Genomic DNA, 22,058 nt, shown 5'->3' on the forward strand with positions numbered 1-22,058 from the left:
GACTGAGAGGTACCTCCAGTCCATTGAGCTCTGTGGACGGTTCAGCAGCAGATCCTACAGGAAAATGATGCCAGGCAAGTCAGATGATTGGTGGTCAATGTAGGCGAGTAGCTGCGTGAACGATAGTTACTTCTATTGGTAATGGCAGCTTCAGTGGCCCTTACTAATAATCCTTGCCCTCATCCTGCCTCGTATTCTTGGAATATAATGCTGGCAAACCTACCTGGGCTAAAATATGGGTGTAACAGAACTGAAGATTAGAATCTGTGGTCTCATATTTCATAAACCATCTTGAAGCTTTAATGAAAATCTGCACTGCTAAGCCAGAGAATTCAACTGAAAAGCTAAAAATAGCAGGTGCTGGAAATCTTAACAATATACAACCAAAAGTTTTATCATTTGAAACTGGCTATAAATCACAGGGGTTTGGCTGCTGATTTTAAAATTTTTATCTAAAAATGCAAGGCAATGGAGATAATTGGGGTGAATGTAACAAAATATTTACTAACTGTAAGTCTTTCAATCCTTGTTCTTACCCAGAGAGAGTCACAGAAGCAGTGGTCAGGCAGCATTACGGTGATGTATTCTTTCTTTGTACAGACTGCTACGACCAACCCTCCTGAGGATGTCAGAAATGCTTCAAACCCTGTCCCACTAGCTGTGAAAAAACTAAAACATGTGCAGTGTAAAGCAATGTCTTTCCAGCTTATAGGTGCAAAAATTCCACTATGCAACTTAATTTCAGAAAAATAATAAGCATTGTATGCAATTTTATACATTGTCATACTGTACAAAGATTTGCAATTTGGCATCAACCAAAAATCTTTTGGGGTTTAATCCACACTCACATGATGTTTTCTACTCAAATTTGGCTCAAGATGTCTTAAAACCACACTATCTGATAACGTTGATTAGATGCTGGAATGGTCAATCTGACCTACAATTTCAGTGCAAGGCTTTCCAGTAACATTAACTACACAGTTGTTGGAATTACTTCAAATATCTGAACCCAGTAGTGTACGGTGGGAGGAGGAAGGAGAGGAGAGCCCTACACTTCAGGTGCAAACATGTTTTGAATATTAAACACCTGAAGGGCTGGAATTCTGAAATAAAAATCAGATGTTGAGTATTCACACCAACAAGTCAGGCAACATTAGAAGCAGCAGCAAATCCCTTTCATGAGTTTTCTGGCTCCTGTGAGTATGCCCTGGGCATATTGAAGTCAGGGAACTGATCAATGAAAAGGCATCATTCCACTTAATTCTCCATTGATGCTGTCTGGCCTGCTGAGCATTTCAGTTTTTATGCTAACAAACTTGATCGGCAATTCACTGGAGAATCAAGATTGAAAGTCAAGTAATTCAAATCTTTTCCAGGCTGAGTGAGAATAATGAACACCTAACAGATATTGAAACTTATTTTAAATCTATTTGGCTAATTTCAAAGATGTGCCGCTCTGGCAATTTTAATTAATCCAGCAATAGAGGTAAAGTTGATGTTTTGTTATTCACTTTATTAGTGGTTGCATACATAGGCCACTGGTAAAGCTGCTCTTGGACCTGCTGACTATTACCTCAGTCATTGCACTCTAAACACTTGAAACCACTTTTTATAATGCTGTTTACAGTGTAAACACATAATATTTATGTGCAATTCAGCCCATATTCATTCTTTAATGTCTACATTTATTTTTTTATATAGAATTCTTTATTCTTATAAATGTTGAATGTTGTTGTTTGTTGCACGTCACACCAGTACATTACAGCACAGCAAATTCCAAATACACCTAAATGTATACGGTGACCCTCAATCCTTGACTATTGTGTTCGGGTTTGGTCACCCTGCTCTAGGAAAGATGTTGTTAAACTGGAAAGAGTGCAGGAAAAATTTATAATGATACTGTTAGAACATGAATTGAATTGACTTTATTACTTACATCCTTCACATACAGGAGGAGTAAAAACTGTTATGCTATATCTCTGTCTAAATGTGCAACGTATAGTAATTTAAAATAAATAATATGTACAACAGAACAGGCAATATAGCATAGAAATACAATTGTGTCAGCATGAATTAATCAGTTTTCACCATACAGTCAGTATGTACAGACCACGTTAGATCCTCAGTGATGTGTATGCCGATGAACTTAAAGCTGTTCACCCTCTCAACCCTAGATCCATTGATGTCAATAGGAGTTAGCCTGTCTCCATTCCTCCTGTAGTCCACAACCAGCTCCCTTGTTTTTGCGACATTGAGGGAGAGGATGTTTTCTTGACACCACTGTGTCAGAGTGATGACTTCTTCTCTGTAGGCTGCCTCGTTATTATTCGAGTTAAGGTCAATCAATGTAATTTAATTAGCAGATTGGAGCTGTGGGTATTAACACAATCATGGGTATACAGAGAGTACAGGAGGGGGCTTAGGACAGAGCCCTGAGGGGCACCTGTGTTGAGGGTCAGAGGGGTACAGGTGAGGGAGCCCACTCTTACCACCTCACCTGCAGATGAGGGAAATATTGGACAGGCTAAGACCATTTCTTGAAGCGTAGGAAACAGAGCTAATCTCCTTAAGAAAATGTTTTGTTTCATCCAAGGCTGCACTGCAGAGCTACAAATTGAGCACAGAGATCAACTCCTGATCACGGGGAGTGCCGAGGCTGCTTCTGAGAGCGTTCAGTGTACTAAATCCAAAAGAGTATTTGCTGCCAAACTTGGCTTACAATATCCCATGTGGAATAAAAGCAAAACCACAGACATACTTCAATGCTGAATCACTAAGCTTTTTATACGGTACTTTTAAATAGTGACTTCAAACTTGCTCCGCTGCCAGACAGCACATTCAGGAGAGATTCAAATCACGAAATCTTAACTCCAATTTAAAATCCCTTCCCTGGGCATGAACAAGCCTGGAATGATCACAAACAATCAGTGTACAGTAAGAAATTTTTTGTTGGTTGTAATTTATCATATAGCAATTATTATAGTGCTTCACAAAGTTTATGCAAGTATTTTCAGGCAACAGATCACATGGAAGATTGTGAACTTTGCAAATTCTCTTGCTGAATCCTATTTACCATAAATAAAACCAAATATCTGAATTTCTGAATAGAAATCATTCAAGAATGTCAAGGGCAAGCAACTGTTGAGTTGAAGTTGGTAACTTTGACCCTCCTCTGAAATGGATATTCACAAGTTCTCTTCAATTCTCTTCAATTAGCTTGTGACCTGTTATGCAGCTGTGTATACAGAACATGTTCTACATTTAACATCAGTTAACTACTGTGTATACAGCACAGAATTTCTTAGCTCAGCAGCAGATAAAACCCATAAACTGACCACAATAAATCCCAGTTCTAATAGCATCTGATATGCTAACCACAGTGGACACTTACTAATGACCACAATATCTAACAGCTTTATACAACCTCTATAGAATGATTATCCTAAATCCTAGCTCAGTACCAGGGACTCCTCTGTTTCCTGTAAAGTAATTCCTAGCTAACACAATACATACCAGCAATCAAGGGGAAAATAATTCACTGTTTGTATATACAGGCAGTCCCTGGGTTACGTACGAGTTCCGTTCCTGAGTCCGTCTTTAAGTCAGATTTGTACATAAGTCAGAACAAGTACATCCGGTATTATTTAGCATCAGTTAGTCAAACACTTGTCTTAGTATATAGTATATATTTTACCTTTCTATGCATATAAAACACTTAAGAAACGTATGTATTCCAATAATTAAACCACTGCGTTGCTTAATAATAATTGTAGTTTTCATCGGGGCAGGGCCTTTCACATGCTCCATTATTCTCACTTTATCCGTTATCTTTTAAAATTGCTCCGATCGTTGACCGACTGTAGCCTAACGATTTTCCAATGACCGATGACGTTTCACCTCTTTCCAAATGCTTTATTATTTCCACTTTATTTTCAATTGCGATCGCTTCCCATCTATGGAACAGAAACACTGCGGGCAACAGGTCCCGAGCTGCGCCGGGTCCTAAGGACCACCACATTGAGACAGGCTAAACGGGACAAGTGGGGGCTGTGCTGGGTTTGGGTATTTGATCCTCCACAATATTCCGTGTGGGAATTTTTACTGGAGGTGGCAGTGGTTTTTTTTTTACGAGGTCGAGTTTCGAGCTCGACATCAACCCAGCATGGATGGTACGGGAGTCACTGGATCGAAATCAACCCGGCATGGGAGCGATCTGTCACTGGATCGAACTTGAGCCCAGCACTGATCTCAGTGCGCCACCAGCCGACCAGAACGGGGGTGGAGGGCAGGGTCAGGGTGAATCTTACTAAGAAAAATTTAAGCCAAATACAAACTCAACACAGTGTCAACGGCAACAACGTAAAATGGCGAACGGCGTCACGTTCTGACTTAAAATGGCGGATGGCATTCTCCTTCCTCAGTTCGTAAGTACGAGTTGTCCATAAGTTGGACGTTTGTAACTCGGGGACTACCTGTACACTCAGTGATGACTTTATTAGGTCCAGGGATGTGCCTATTAAAGTGGCCACGAGAGTGGAACCTGGTGTGTTCTTCTGCTGCTATAGCCCATCCACATCAAGGTTCGACTTGTTGTGCATTAAGAGATGCACTTCTGCACACCAATGTTATATACATAGTTGTTTGAGTTACAGTCGCCTTCCTGTCAGCTTGAATCAGCACAGCCATTCTCCCCTACCGTCTCTCATTAACAAGGCATTTTCACACACAGATCTACCGCTCACTGCTCACTAGAGACCGTTGTGCATGAATATCCCAGGAAATCAGCATTTTCTGAGATACAATCATTCCATGGTCAAAGACTTTTAAATAACATTTCTTCCCCATTCTGATGTTTGATCTGAACAACAAAGAACCTCTTGACCACGTCTGCATGCTTTCATGCATTAAGTCACTGCCACATGATTGGTGTGTGTGTGTGTGTGTGTGTGTGTGTGTGTGTGTGTGTGTGTGTGTGTGTGTGTGTGTGTGTGTGTGTGTGTGTGTGTGTGTGTGTGTGTGTGTGTCTGTGTGTCTGTGTCTGGTGGAGTCATTGGGGCGCCGTCATGACAAGCTTTTTGCACCGATCTTTTTGGTGATTGTTCATCGTACAGTGTGTCTTGGGCATCTGAAACCTGGCGGAGCCCATCCCTCTCCAGGGAGCCAGCCGGATTCGAACTGGGGGCCTCTTGCCCCGAAGTCCAGTGCTGATGCAACTACGCCACCAGCTGGCTGATTAGATACTTGCATTAACGAGCAAGTGTACAGGTATACCTAATAAAGTGGCCACTAATTGCAAGAAGAAAATTATATTCTTGCTCCAAGGACATTGGAAACCTATAGCATTTTTCTAAATAAAAGTCATATTATAAAGTTCACCACTGTACATAATTACTCACATAAGCATCCAGACTCCCCTCTATGATTGCAACTTTTTCCCCCAAACAAAAGATATAAATATTATTTGAAATCATTTATTCTTAAAACTATTCAACAGAATTCCTCCTGCACTCAATTTAAAACCCAAAATAATCTATGAAGCACAAAAGCAAAGAAATGCTAAGTAAAGGTCAATCGTGGTTAAATCGGACTTGTTTTCCGAGACAACAAGGAAGCTTGTCAGTTTCTGAAAAAACCCATGAATTTCTAAAGGGCTTTCTTCAGAGGTCACCGCACAGAATTATTTTTTGTACTACTCATCTCCATGTGCTCATGAATATTGCCAATAAGATGTAAAACAAAGCTACCACAAAAAGTACTGAATAGGAACTTTAGGCTGAGTTCTACATCACGAGACTAAATACATACTGGACAATTAACTTACAGAACGATCGCCTTTCAATCAAGTTCAAGTTTATTGTCAAACTGAAAGTTGGCTGAGTAATACAATTTCTCAGCCCTGTTTCTAATCGGATCTCCATGTCCTCAATCTCTTGACCTTCATGCAATGATGTTAACACAAACACAAAATGCACAGCAGAGAAATGGGCCCTTTGGCCCTGCTCGTCCATGCCATCCAGAATGTTCTTCCATACTAATCCCATTTACCTGCATTAGGCTTTGTATCCCTCAATGTTGTTCCCATTCAAGTACCAGTAGAAATGCATTTTAAATGTTGTAATTGTGTCTGCCTCTACCACCTTCAGTAGCTCATTCCAAAAAATCCCCTCTCCTTTGTGTGCAAAAACCTACCAGCTCAGGTCCTTTAAATTTCACCCCACCCCCATGCTCTCAAGATTCTCCTGTCCTGGCGACTGAATTCCTATGCCCCTCAAATTTATAAAACTCTGTAAGGTCCCTCTCAGCTTCCTTCATTGCAAGTAAAATATACCCAGCCTATCCAATATTTCCTTACGACTACAGCTCTCTATTAATGATTCAATTACTCACAGGCCCTACCAGAATTTGCCTTCCTTATCACTGACTCAGCTTATAAGTTAGCCTTTGGGGGTCCTTGTGCAGGATTTCCCAAGTCCCTTGCACCTCCGATTCCTGAATTTGCTCCCCATTTAGAAAATAGCCTACATCTTTATTTCTTCTACCAAAGTTCATGACCATACACTTCTCTAAACTGTATTGTATCTGCCACTTCTGTGCCAATTCTTCTAATCTGTCTAAGTCCTTCTGCAGAGTCCCTGCTTCCTCAACACCACCTGCCCCTCTACCTCTCTTTGTATTTTCCACAAACTGGCCACAAAGACATCAGCTCCACCATCCAAATCATTAAGAGATAATGTGAAAAGAAGTGGTCCCAATACTACCCCTGCAAGACACACTAGTCGTGGGCAATTAACCATAAAAGGCCCCCTTTATTCCCACTCTCTGCTTCCTGCCAATCTTCTATCCATGCTAGTATCTTTCCAGTAATACCATGGGCTCCTAACTTGTTGAGCAGCACCTTGTCAAAGGCCTTCTGAAAATCCAAGTAAATAACATCTGCTAACTCTCCTTTGTCTATCCTGCCTGTTATTTCCTCATAGACAATAGACAGTAGGTGCAGGAGTAGGCCATTCGGCCCTTCTAGCCAGCACCGCCATTCACTGTGATCATACACAATCAGTACCCTGTTCCTGCCCTCTCCTTATATCCCTTGACCCCACTACCTACAAGAGCTCTATCTAACTCTGTCTTGAATGCATCCAGAGACTTGGCCTCCACTGCCTTCTGGGGCAGAGCATTCCACATATCCACCACTCTCTGGGTGAAAAAGTTTTTCCACATCTCTGTTCTAAATGGCCTACCCCTTATTCTTAAACTGTGGCCTCTAGTTCTGGACTCACCCATGAGCAGGAACATGCTTCCTGCCTCCAGTGTGTCCAATCCCTTAATAATCTTACATGTTTCAATCTACAACAGGAATTCCAACAGATTTGTCAGGCAAGATTTTCCCTTAAGGAAACTATGCTGACGGAAGGGTCTCGGCCCAAAACGTCGACAGCACTTCTCCCTATAGATGTTGCCTAGCCTGCTGTGTTCCACTAGCATTTTGTGCGTGTTCATGCTGACCTTGGCTTATTTTATCATGTGCTTTCAAGTACCCAAAACCTTATCCTTAATAATAGATTCCAAGATTTTCCCAACAACTGAAGTGAGATTCACTGCTGTATAATTCCCTGTCTTTTGTCTTCCTCCGTTCTTAGAGTAGAAAAACATTTGCAACTTCCCAGTCTTCCAGAACAATTCCAGAATCTAGTGATTCTTGAAAGATCACTACTAATGCCTCCACAATCTCTTCAGCTATCTTTTTCAGAACCCCGGCGTATAGTCCATCTGGTCCAGGTGATTTATCCACTTTCAGAACTTACAGCTTCCCAAGCACCTTCTCCTTAGTGACTACACTCACTTCTGCCCTCGACACACTTGAGTTTTTGGCTATAGATGCTGTACAGCCTTCTGGAATATTTCTGAGTTCTGCAGTTACAGATCATGGTTGGTATTCATTTATTTTCTCAGACACTTGTCAATGATTCCATTATTTCTAACACTTTTTTAAAAAATGTATTTCAAGACCAGTAGGGTAACAAGTTCTTCCAGACCAATGAACTCAACACAGGTGTCCAATTAACCTTTGAAACGTCTTTGGACTGTGGGGGTGAACCAGACTGCCTGGAGGAAACCCACATAGTCATGGGGAGAACATATGAACTCCTTACAGCCAGCAGCAGAACTGAACCCAGGTTGCTGATGCTGTAATAGCATTATGTTTACTGTCCATTTTTGTTTGCATATTAGTCCAGCTTTAATTTTTCTCATCTTGTTACCATCACTTTTTCTCTTTTGGTCCATCATCTTTTTATTATTTAACCTCTCTGCCTTTCAATAACTCCCATGTTTGTTTCATCTCCACTCTTCTCTGCTACCATCATTTCCTGGAGCTATACTTGTTGATTTTTGACATTTCACATTGGTAAAGAATCAGACCCTGAATATTAACTTTTCAAAGATGCTATCTTGAGAATTGTTTATACATTCTGTTTCAAAGGTAATGATGGTCAACTCTAACTGGAATTCTGAAATTCCCAATTCCAAAATTCCCTGTTACAAATTCATCTGTATCATCCAATGATGCAAGAAACAGTGGGATAAATCTTTGGATCAACTGCAAGGGCAAAGTCTGTGACTTAGAACTAGAAACTCAACATCAATTACTCACTTCATAAACTCGAAATGTTTAGGCCACTTCTTTTTTTTTATTAGTTTTTTTTAATACATTTTCTACATCGCTTCAGATAAAAAAAACCAGATCGAAATGAAGAACATTAATACAGTACAAAAATAAACATACAATAATAATATAATACAAAAGAAGATAATTGAGAAAGCACCCAAATTGAAGATATGTAAAATTAGTATCCTCCCCAAGCCCCGCAACAAAAAAGAACTCCAGACCAACTACAACACAATCTAGAGAGTATACATCAGGACATTCAAACCCCCAAAACTGCAAATACACTTAGCAACAGAAGATATTAATGCCTACTACCAACAGAAAAGGAGCTGAAAGCAAGGGACCGAAAAAAAAAAACCTTAGTTAAGAGGAAGGTTATGAAAGTACTCAATAAAAGGTCCCCAGACCTTATGGAACTTTGTATCCGAATTAAGAACTGAATAATGAATTTTTTCAAGGTCTAAGCAGGACATAATATCATTAAGCCATTGAGCATGTGTGGGCGGGGCAACATCCCTCCATCTAAGGAGGATTAAACGTCTAGCCAGGAGAGAAGCAAAAGATAATATTCGACACTTAGTCGAACTCAGACGTAAATCTGTCTCACCCAAAAAACCAAACAAAGCAATTAAAGGGTTAGGTTCTAGGTGGTGATTCAGAATATAAGATAACGTTATGAAGACGTCTTTCCAAAATTTCTCCAAGCTAGGACAAAACCAGTACATATGAATGAGAGAGGCCTCGCCCCTTTTGCATTTATCACAGAGCGGACTAATGCCAGGGTAGAATCGAGATAGTTTAGATTTAGACATATAGGCTCTATGAACAATCTTAAACTGTAAAAGGCAATGGCGAGCACAAAGAGAGGTTGAATTAACCAATTTGAGAATCGAATCCCAAGTCTCATCAGATAAGGAGATATTTAAACCATGCTCCCAAGCCATTCTAATTTTATCCACAGGGGCACGCCGTAAGGATGCTAATTTATCACAAATAAATGATATTAAACCTTTACCTAGTGGATTAATAGAAAGACAGAAATCCATAACATTTTTCTCAGGCATTTCAGGAAAGTTAGGAATTAAAGGATTAATAAAGTGTCTAATTTGGAGATATCTAAAAAAATGAGCATTGGGCAGATTGAACAGCAGAGAGCTGTTGAAAAGATGTGAAGCGATTATCAATAAAAAGATCTTCAAAATGTCTAATGCCCTTCCTATACCAAACATGGAATGCTGAATCATACGTAGTAGGTAAAAAAAGGTGATTATGTAAGATAGGGCTAGAAAAGGAAAAACCATGGAAACCATAAAACTTCCTAAACTGAGCCCATATATGCAAAGTGTGTCTAACAAGAGGATTAACAATTAATCTGGACAAACTACTAGGTAGTACAGAGCCAAGAAGTGCAGAGATAGATAAATCTTTAGTGGAACTCAACTCCATTGCCACCCAATTAGGGCACTCGGATTGGCCATGGAAAAAAGACCAAAAGGTAGCACAACATATATTTGCTGCCCAATAATATAAACGAAAGTTAGGTAAAGCCATGCCACCCTCTTTTTTAGATTTTTGGAGATAAACTTTATTAATTCTAGAGCGCTTATTCTTCCACAGATATGACAAAATAATAGAGTCTAAGGAATCAAAAAAAGATTTAGGAATAAAAATTGGGATTGATTGAAATAAATATAAAAGTTTAGGGAGAACATACATTTTAACAACATTGATACGACCTACCAAAGACATAGATAGAGGTGACCATTGTAACAGACTCTGTTTTATAGTACCGTAGATTCCGGATTTTAAGCCGCTACTTTTTTCCCACATTTTGAACAGCTTTGAACTTTGCGGCCTTTAATACGGAGCGGCTAATACATGATTTTTTTCATGCCGCCTCGTAAACATTTTGCCTCGTAACAGTAGACCAATAAAATTGATGAGTTGTTCAATGAAATTGTACGATAAATCAAGCGCACTTTCACAATTAAATTATTGTAAATCAGTCATTTGTACTCACCCTCATCAACATGGAAAACACTCGAAGCATTGTGCTGCCTTATGGCAGTTATTTAGTTTATAATATTTTCGCTTAGTAATTCATTTTCTAGTTAAAGTTAGAAGAGTTTTAACTATATTTGTTTTCTGTACTACATCGCGGGATGCTATGACGTCACACCCGGTTTCGCGGTGTCTTGTGGGAAAAATGCCGTTTGCGATAAACGGAAAGGCGGGGGTCGAGCGGCGGAGCGAAACGCTGCTTTTAAGTTAAAGGCGATCAATAACTTTTCCTGGTAGGCTGCAGTATATATATTTTTTACCAGTCGTTAGGAGATATTGGAATGTTGTTCAGTAAAGAAGTATACGCAACGTATATTTAAAAGTAGCCGCGTTACGGGCACGGTTCGAAAAAAAGCATTTGCAATATGTATTTGTTTTTGTTACCATATGGATTTAATTAAAAGTTAAAAAATCCTCACGTGTAATATCTTTCTGTGTAAATATCTCGTATTACAATGTGGGACACCTGCGGCCGAAAATCCGGTGCGGCCTAAAATCCGGTGCAGCCTTTACAATTAAAAAATTGATTTTATTTCTAAAATTAGAGCCAGCGGCTTTTAATCAGGTGCGCTCTGTAGTCCGGAATCTACGGTATATGAAAGATTGGCAAAATTTTCACGAAAGAGATCTTTAAACTTCCTTGTGACTGTAATCCCAAGATAAGTAAATTGATTATGAACTACTTTAAAAGGGAGATCACGAAATGTTAATTCTTGTGCTTCTTTATTAATTGGGAAAAGTTCGCTCTTATGTAAATTAAGTTTATAGCCAGAGAACTGGCTAAACTGATCAAGAAGTGAAAACATTGGAGGTAAGGATGTAGACAGATTTGAAAGAAAAAATAATAAGTCATCAGCATAAAGAGAAACTCTATGCTCAACACCCCCTCTCCAAATCCCGGTCAATTCAGGACAATTTCGAAATGCTATCGCCAAAGGTTCTATAGCCAAATCAAAGAGAAAGGGACTTAAAGGGCATCCCTGGCGGGTGCCACGTTTGAGGTTAAATAACTGGGATTTCTGAAAATTAGTCAAAACAGAAGCAGTAGGACACAAATACAGCAATTTGATCCAAGAGATAAAACTTTGACCGAAGTCAAATTTTTCTAAAACTGCAAAAAGGTAGTTCCACTCTATACGATCAAATGCTTTCTCCGCATCGAGGGAAATAACACATTCAGGAATCCCAGTTGGAGGTGAATATAAAATGTTAAATAAACGCTGAATGTTAAAAAAAGGAAGACGGTTTTTAATAAAACCAGTTTGATCATCAGAAATAATAGAGGGAATAACAGTTTCTAATCTATAAGCCAAAACTTTGGCCAAGATTTTAACATCAACATTGAGCAAAGAAATCGGCCTATACGAGGAACACTCTGTTGGGTCTTTACCCTTTTTTAATAAAAGAATAATAGATGCCTCATTAAAAGAGGGTGGCAATTTACCGTAATTAAACGAGTCAGATAATACTGAGAATAACTGAGGGGAAAGAAGTAAAGAAAATGATTTATAAAATTCTACGGGGAACCCATCAGGTCCAGGAGATTTCCCTGAGGACAGTGCAGAAATTGTAAAAGATATTTCTTCTGATGATATAGGCGCATTAAGTTTGGCTTTAAAATCAGATGAAAGCGAAGGAATATTCAGATTATTTAAAAAGTGATCAACAGAGATATTGTCATTCAAAGATTCAGAGGAATAAAGTCGAGAATAGAAATTTTTAAATGCGTCATTGATTTCTCAGTGATCCGATGTAAAGTCTCCATTCTCCTTCCGGATCTTTGTAATATGTTGTTTGGCTTTGGAACGTCTCAGCTGATTGGCTAGAAATTTACCAGATTTGTCACCATGAATATAGAAGCGACTCTTACTTTCAAGAAGTTGGCATTCGACAGGTTGAGTAGACAGAAGATTAAATTTAGTTTGAAGTTCTACACGCTTCTTGTATAATTCAGGATTCTTAGTTTGAGCATACAGTTGATCCAATTCTTTAATCTGATTAATGAGGTCTAATCAATCTGCACAGGACTTTCTGTTAAGATTTGCTGTATAGGAGATTATTTGACCCCTCAAGTATGCTTTCATGGCATCCCAGACAATCTGGGATGACATTTCAGATGATGTATTGGTGTTAAAATAAAAGGTTATCTGATCCTTAATAAATTTTAGAAAATCATCATCCGATAATAAAGTCGAATCAAAACGCCAGTGCTTATTCCTCTGAGGGAGACCAGGAAAATTTAAAGACAAAGTAATTGGGGCATGGTCAGAAATCAGTATACTCTGATAGTCACAAGAATAGACAAATGGAATAAGTTGATTATCAAGTAAAAAGTAGTCAATTCTAGTAAAGGTATGGTGAACATGTGAAAAAAAAGAATAGTCTCTCTCAGTGGGATGAAGGAAACGCCATATATCAGAGATACCATAATTAGAGAGAAAAGAGTGAATAGCTAAGGCAGATTTAGTAAGTAGTCTAGTAACAGAGGACGATCGATCCAAATTAGGATCTAACCAACAATTGAAATCGCAACCCAGTATAAGAGAGTATGAGTTTAAATCTGGTAGCAAGGAGAAAAAACGTTCAAAAAAATTAACATCATCAAAATTGGGAGCATACAGGTTTGCTAGTACAACTTTAGTATTGTATAATTTACCAGAAACAATAATAAAACGGCCATTTGTATCAGATATTTTATTATGGAGTTCAAAAGGAATATTTGAATTAATATGGATGGAGACTCCCCTAGCTTTGGCAGCAAAGGATGAATGAAAATGCTGACCCGCCCACCTTGACAGAAGCCGAGAATTATCAAAACTACGAATATGAGTTTCTTGAAGGAAAGCAATGTCAGCTTTGAGTTGTTTAATATGCGAGAAGACCTTCCTTCTTTCAACAGGATGATTCAATCCCTTTACATTCCAGCTCACAAATTTAAGTGAATTAACCATTATCAATTGTTAGTGCATAGAAGGTAGCAGGCATATAAAAAATCAAGCAGTACAATAACAGTCTGGGAGCAAAAATGTAAACATAGATCTGTAGAATCAAAACAGAGACATGTCCTGAATAACAAAGGAAAACAAAAGAAACAGTGAGTAGTGTTGGAACTGAAGAACCCACCCCCCCTCGCAACCCAAAATTAGACGGCTACCTAAAAAAGCAGCTAGCTCTACCAAAAAAATTAACCCAAGTATAACTTCCAGTTCTGTGTCGTTAACAAAAGTTCTGTATAAATAATATAGCAAATAATAACTAATTTATGCACTAGAAAACAGAATTATAAATAGGAACAACTTCAACATAAGTATAACATAACATACATAACATAAGAGATAGGAGCAGGAGTAGGCCAATCGGCCCCTCAAGCCTGCTCCGCCATTCAACAAGATCATGGCTGATCCAATCTTAACTCTAGTTTTCACCGAATCCCACAAGGCAACAGTGCCAACCAACAGGGCACCATGTCGCCCATTTTATTTTATTATTCATCCCACCCAAACCCATGTGATCACCCGGGGGAAAAAAACCGAGTTGCCAATTGAGGAGAAAAAATCTGGAAAATTCCTCTCCGACCCATCCAGGCTATCGAACTTAATACAAAGAAAATCAGAAGAAAACTAAAACTAACCTACCCGCAAAAGATTATAAAAGATTAAAAGAAAAAAAAAGGAGGGAGAAAAGGGGGAAATTATAAAATTCAAAGAGAGTCCTTATCAACCATTTACAGAAAAAAAAGCAAAACTTAAACTATGAATCAACCAACAGGGAGGCCTTCAACAAAAACTCCAAACCTCCAAAACAAGTTAAAGACAATTGTAGTTCTCTATAAATAAGGTTAGTTTAAGCCACTTCTAACGTAGGCTTTGCAAAATATTCAATTGGATATCCGTTTTCCCTAACATGCAACACAATCTCCAATATAAACTCCTGTATACATATGACAGCAACAGGAATTTGAGTGATCTCAATCCTGCAATCTTCTTTGACGGTCTGAAAGAGGCTCTCTACCATAAATAAAGTGGCCTTGTTTGCATTCATTATGTTCAATGAATAAATCTGAATCACTAACTGGAATAAGTTTCTTCCTGACTGTTCTGTGCTCTATCCTACCACTCAAGAGTGTTTTAATCTATAATGTTATACTTATGGCATTCATTTACTATCTGGTCTTATACATTGTTCTTATTTGTTCTTAAAAGCATTGGTTATTCAGACAGACTGCTAATTGCCAACAAATTCTAAGACACACAAAGAAAATTTCATGAAAGACTGTAAAGCTCCAATAATCCTGCACTGATATTTGGTGGCCCCAGACTACCAGATTTTCTGGACCAATGAATGCTATTCCTATTAATACCCAATATACCTTTAATTTCAATCTTTAAAAACATGTTACACAGCAATAGAATAAGGTTTTTCAATGAATCCCTCGAGTTTAAAGGGAGGGGGCAAACAAAATCCTGGCAAACTTAAAGGGAGTGGGAAATAAGACCCAATAAATATCAATTATTAAGTTTCTATAATACAAGAAGAATTAAAATGCTAGTGATTAAAATACTAGAAAGCTTTTCAACTGAAGGAAAATTAATTGCTGCTGTCAGAGAACAATGGATCTACTAGAACTTCTGAATATTAAGATTTTAGTTTTATTGCATAAAATGAATAGATCTACAGACCATACTGTGGTACTTAAATGACTGAATACAACCTGAAACAATGTTTTCCTTGTTCATCCAGATTAGCTGCAGAGTAAAACAAACTCCACTGAAAGAAACAACATTCTGGAATCAATCCAGATCTTGATCCAGGTTCCAAAAAAATCAATATTCTGTCAAGTGTGAGTCTATTCCAAACATTACTCTGGTATTGAATCTGGTTTGATATTACTTGGTAGTTTCATGCTTTCGACTGTCTCAGCTTATCAAACAGCCGCTTTCTCCAGCTTACATATTTCTTATAACAAGCAAAAGTGTTCAAAGAAAATGGAGAGAAAAGTAGTTTTATGAACCTCATGATTTTTTTCTTAGATTGTCTTCAGTATTGTTCAAAGTTTTAATTTTAAGTTCTTGGGAGATTTCAAACCAAAAACAAAGACAGATGTTAAATGTATCTGTCCAAGCTTCCTTTTTTTTAAACAATTCCTAGGTGGATGACAACTACACAGTAAAATTTGGAAACAATTTCATCTTGAGTGCAGAGAAAATCAGCAGCATGAACAAATAATTTTTCCTACCTGTACAACTGTTTCCTCTTGCCTCCTTTCCCAAAGATTCCACTTGCATCTTGCCCCTGATCAAGACATAGCCATGCATAGAAGCTAAAGCCATAACCAGGCCAACGTTGAATAGTGGGCACCATAATCCCTGCCATGCTGTGGGAGAGGTTAAAATACTGTAGTGCATTATCCAAACCCTGTTTCCGGGCTATGCCAAGTATTGCACGTGTCACTGGAACCACATAAGGGTGGGCTTGTTTAGTGTCATCGGTTCTCAACATCCTCAATAATTGCAAGATTTCTCCTGAGCTCAACGACTGGCTGCCTAAAGCACCCAGCAGTCCAATCAGATTCTCGGCACATGTATGGTGCAGTCTCGTATGGCAGTTCAATGTCACAAGAATATGGCTCACTATGCTGGCATTTACACAGAATGTGCGACTTTGACGATTGATGCAGCATATCCTCTTCAGCCAATCAGAGACAAAGATTTGTAGCTCAAAGGAGTCGAGCTCTGGGAGCCACTGGATGAGTAGGAGAAGTGGTTGGACATTACTGATTCCAAGCATTCCAACAGAGGTATGGTCACCTTCAATAGCCTGGAAGTACAAGCAGAAAGTTATACAAATAAAACCAAGAGCAAACAAGTTTCCTTTAAACTCTAAAGATGTGCACAGCTACAGATGTGGGAGTGGCGTGTCCTTTTGTTATATTACCTTCAGAGATAGGGGGCAACCAACAAATCTATTACAACCAACTTACAATATTCAAAATAAACAGTATCAACAAAGTTAAATTACATTTATTCCCTTCTCTGATAGATGAAAATTGATAGGGCCATAGAGAGATACAGCACTCAAACAGGTTCTTCAGCCCACCAAAGCGCTGTGAACATCAACCACCCATTCATCCTGAGAAAGCAAGGAGGCATGGGATCCAAGGGGACATTGCTTTGTGGATCCAGAACTGGCTTGCCCACAGAAGGCAAAGAGTGGTTGTAGGTGGGTCATATTCTGCATGGAGGTCAGTCACCAGTGGAGTGCCTCAGGGATCTGTTCTGAGACCCTTATTCTTCGTGATTTTTATAAACGACCTGGATGAGGAAGTGGAGGGATGGAGGGATAAGTTTGCTGATGACACAAAGGTTGGAGGTGTTGTGGATAGTGTGGAGGGCTGTCAGAGATTACAGCGGGACATTGATAGGATATAAAACTGGGCTGACAAGTGGCAGATGGAGTTCACCCCAGATAAATGTGAAGTGGTTCATTTTGGTAGATCAAATATGATGGCAGAATATAGTATTAATGATAAGGCTCTTGGCAGTGTGGAGGATCAGAGGAATCTTGGGGTCAAAGCAGCTGCACAGGTTGACTCTGTGGTTAAGCAGGCGTACGGTGTATTGGCCTTCATCAATCATGGAATTGAATTTAGGAGCCGAAAGGTAATGTTGCAGCTATATAGGACCCTGGTCAGACCCCACTTGGAGTATTGTGCTCAGTTCTGGTGGCCTCACTACAGGAAGGATGTGAAAGCCATAGAAAGGGTGCAGAGGAGATTTACAAGGATGTTACCTGGATTGGGGAGCGTGCCTAATGAGAATAGGTCGAGTGAACTTGCCCTTTTCTCCTTGGAGTGAAGGAGGATGAGAGGTGACCTGATAGAGGTGTACAAGATGATGAGAGGTATTGATTGCGTGGATAGTCAGAGACTTTTTCCCAGGGCTGAAATGGTTGTCACAAGAGGACACAGGTTTAAGGTGCTGGGGAGTAGGTACAGAGGAGATATCAGGGGTAAGTTTTTTACTCAGAGAGTAGTGAGTGCGTGGAATGGGCTGCCGGCAATGGTGGTGGAGGCGGATATGATAAGGTCTTTTAAGAGGATTTTAGTTAGGTACATGGAGCTTAGTAAAATAGAAGGCTATAGGTAAGCCTAGTAATTTCTAAGGTAGGGACATATTCAGCACAACTTTGTGGGCTGAAGGGCCTGTATCGTGCTGTGGGTTTTCTATGTTTCTATGTATTCACACTAATCCTCCATTAAACCCATTTTTTAAGTTCTCACCACAATCTCATCATTTCCCCCCAGGTTCTATCATACACCTACAAACTCCAGGCAATTTACAAGAACCAAGTAACCTGCCAATCCACAAGTCTATGGGAAGTGAACCGAAACCGGAGCACCCAGAGGAAATTTACCTGGAAGCTATGACAATACCCGAGGACAGGGCTGAACCCAAGTCTCTGGTACGATAAGGCAGCAGCTCTATTATGCCATCCAAAGAAACTTTCAAAAGAAATTCAGACTGTTCAGACTGGGATTTTGATAAAGGGTTCAATGTAATTTCCAATTATGGATTGTCACAGACATAAGAAACTGCAGATGCTGGAATCCGTAACAACAATTCACTGGAAGAACTCAATGAGTCCAGCAGCACCTGAGAGGAAAAGGAACTGTTCATGTTTTGGGTCAAAACCCTACATCAGGACTGAGAGGAGAGTGGACAGAGGTGGAGCAGCAAGATAGGGGCCAGAGATGATTAATGGACCGAGGAAGGGTGAAGAATGACAGGTAGATTAAACCAGGTAAGTATAGAGCAGATCAGCTTATTTGTTAACCTAAACCAATGAACTCATTAGCAATTGAAAAAAAATGCAAAGTAACATAAACCAATTCAAACTTCCTTCATTGATTTTGTAAAGGTATATAGGCTGCTTGGTATACCCTTTCATTTTATGAGGCGGATATTACTGCATTATTGATTTTTTAGAATTTATTTGGGCCTTTGGCTCACATCTGAGAGACCAATTCTACTCTGTTCTAAACAGGCTTGATATTGAAGGATTATTATCCCAATTCTTGCACCGCATGATTAAAATGATGCATATTTTCATGCTAAAGGTAACTTCAAATACACAAAGCAATCTGAAGGAGGAGAGGGAAGGATGTGGGTGGGAATGAAGGCTGGCTTTTTCTCTCAAATCCAAACAAGTTTTATCAAATGCAGGCCAAATAATGCACAAGCTTAAATCATATAGGAGAGGAAAGAGGATTCATTGACTGCACGAACAGTAAGAGGTCTACAGAAAAAGGAAAAGGTTTATCATTACAGAATTCAGTTGCACACAAAAAAATGTAAGGAAGAGCAGAAGTGACCAAGAGGCAGTGAAGCTGAAGGCAACATCTTCAGCTAAAACCAATTACAGTAAATGACAATGGCACTGGAAGATATAGTATTTCAACGAATGATGTTCATATGAAATTATTTTTGTACGTTAGCCCATGAGATAACAACAAGCCTTCAAAATTAGAGGGTGAAGCCTTACCATGTTCATCAGCTCTTTCAGCAGATCCCGTGATGGCTGGCCCAGGGTCTTCAGAACCTCATACAGTTGTATGTAACCAATACGCTCTTTGAACACTTCCTGGTTTCAGTTTTAAAAAAAACAAAGCTCAATACAAAATAATCTATGTCAACTGGAAGTACTTTCCCTTATCTCTTTTACATTACTGAAAAATAAAAGCCCCCAGCCATATAAAGTCCTTTCCAGAAAGCCCAGAAACGTATGGGCATAGGTCACAAAGTACTATGCACATCAAATTTCCCAATCTGAGCTGACCTTCAATGAAAGCTGCATGGAGATCATATATTTTCGTGCAGCAAAGGGCAACAGCGTGACCTCCTGTCTCTCACGTTAACCTCCACTCAAGCCGTCAATGGAGACGGCGGGCCTCCCAACCCTCTAAGTGGCCTGATTATGCTCCAAACAACTGAAGATAACTTTCCAGTTCAAAAGCCAAAGTGCTGGAAAATAGGCAGAATTAGCAGATTTGCAGAATCTATCTGTGCTACAACAATTTTGGGAAAAGAGAAAAGGACATTAATTTTTAATTTAAATCTTTCAAATCAGAGGTTGTTTATATTCCTTTTCAATATCTGCTGCAAGTACCTTGGCAGCTGGGGATTTGTGCATCACTGCGGTCAGAGCTTGGATTGTTGATACGGCAAGGATATCCAGGCGGCCCTGAAAGACCTAGAATATCAATAGATTAATAAACTACTTCTAAAGAGCATTGTAAACAGAGGAAAGAGAAAGAATGTTCATTCACTGGTTCTCCATTCTCAAACTAGGGAAACAAAGGTTAGTATCAAACAACCAAGACTTGGCATCCGAATCTTTCAATCAGCAATTACCTTGCTTAAGTAAACAATTATTACTTCGTAACATTCAGTGATATTTATGTCTGAGGGCATTGTTAATGATGGGAGAAATTAAATTAACTGGTGTTCATGCTGCTAATCATTATGTTTCACTGCTAACAGAGGAAAGATCAAAAGAATAAACTTTCAAAATATTTGTTTAAACCAACAAGTATGCAGAGTCCTGCTCCAAAGTACTCCTATTTTAGGCTATATATTTTTGAACCAGTGAAATCTTTTTCTGTGTGGGTGCACAGAGCTGTGCTGCACTGGACATGTTTGATAAACATCCAACATCAAAAGTATGTCTTGTGCTGACATTACTGTTTCTGCCAAGCTAGATCATCATACCCAAAGTGGCAAAAAAATAAAGAGGCAAAAAGATGGAATGCTTGATCATAAAATCAAATGTTCAAACTCACCCATAACAGGTACAGGGTAATTGTCTAAGTTTAAATTTAGACAGTCTGAATAACAACATTTTAGTATCACATTAATTTTGCTTCTCTCAATACCATTAAGGATTCTTTCCAATTTTGGAAAAGGAAGGCCTACTCACACATCCGATTTCTTTTACTGATTATCATTAAGCAATAAATTGACTATAGAAGAAAAAAATGTTTCTGGTGTTAGTAAGGATGACAAGTCTTGACATTATCCATGACTATACAAGACAAACCTGCAACAAATATCTCCTATAGCAAGAACAATGCGCAGCATGCCACACCCACTCCCATTACTCACATAAAGTTGTGCTGGTCAGCTCTGCAACCACGGCCAGTGAAGAATAAATTGCACCTTTATTGTTACAATGGTTTATTTATATTTCTCTATATACCAATTGGTCCAACATGCAGCAGGCTATGTTAAAAATCAAAGGCATGCCCTCACGTGATTACAAGAGGCAACTGTTGAGAAGAAATCATAAATCAAGAAAAAGAGGATCTTCTTAATAGATGCACTTTAATTTGGAAATGTGGAATTTTATTCAAAAAGTTAAAAATGAATTCTGAAGACTGCAGAAACACAATTATGAAAGTTAAAAATACAGCACTATTTGGTTGCAAAAGACATTTTACAGTTTAATGCCAATAATTATGGAGCTCTATTTTGCTGAGGTAGTGCAAAAATCTGTTTGATGTCAAGAATCTGACTCCAACCCACCCCAGCTCACAATGCATCCAAATTAAAAATCTGATTATAAGACAAGTGTACTGAAACTCTCAAAGACAAGATGGACACGAAATTTAATATACAAATCAGCTATGAAGAAATAATCAAAAGTAACTTGCAAGGCTAAACAACACTTTTAATCCTACATCACCAAAGTTTCAAGAATGAAGTAGCTGTAATTTTTTAATCATTTGTTTACTGAGATACAAACGTCTAACATTTTAGACAATTATTAATTCATCTTTCTATACTAGGATCTCCATTGCGAAAGGAAGAAAAATTTGGATGGGTTTTAAAAAAATCATCCATGTAGCTTGCAATAGTTTGAGTCCAGCCTTATAAGGAATTAAATTTGGCTTTAGGCAGATCATGAGCTTCAGCATGAAATCCAATTACTCCCTTTGGAAGCCAGGATGCCAAATTGTTGTGTCCTCACCATCCTCTGCCCACCCAATTATTGTTGATTTCAACCAACTAATACAATATAGAAAACATTGAACTATGAAATCAGTGTAGTAGGTGTGAAAGAAACAAGAAATCTTACCAATTTCCATCTGGTCTCATTAGTATTTGTGCAGTCCTCAGAAGCATTAAAAAGCAGCCAAGCAGAACACCCAATAACCTTCAGAATGTCGCTACATCTCCTCACCAGACCAAGCCACCGTACCAAGCGGTAACACCACCAACAAGCAACTGTACATCATACACAAATGTCTGTGTACCAAACCACATATAGCCTTACT

At 38.9% G+C, this 22,058-nt stretch overlaps 1 protein-coding gene across 3 annotated transcripts in view; it reads right to left on the reverse strand.

Annotated features, from left to right (window-relative positions):
* The window catches only part of nbeal1 (neurobeachin-like 1), a 275,988-nt gene that overhangs the window by 123,736 nt on the left and 130,194 nt on the right, over window positions 1–22,058 (reverse strand). For all 3 annotated transcript variants that reach the window (XM_073046591.1, XM_073046590.1, XM_073046589.1), the window contains 4 exons: window positions 19,892–19,975; window positions 19,268–19,366; window positions 15,963–16,543; window positions 537–669 (listed from right to left, as the gene is read on the reverse strand). In XM_073046591.1, coding sequence (XP_072902692.1) covers window positions 537–669; window positions 15,963–16,543; window positions 19,268–19,366; window positions 19,892–19,975 — 897 coding nt within the window. The remainder of the gene's footprint in view (window positions 1–536; window positions 670–15,962; window positions 16,544–19,267; window positions 19,367–19,891; window positions 19,976–22,058) is intronic.

Source organism: Hemitrygon akajei, chromosome 5, assembly GCF_048418815.1.
Source record: "Hemitrygon akajei chromosome 5, sHemAka1.3, whole genome shotgun sequence".
Classification (NCBI taxonomy): Eukaryota; Metazoa; Chordata; class Chondrichthyes; order Myliobatiformes; family Dasyatidae; genus Hemitrygon; species Hemitrygon akajei.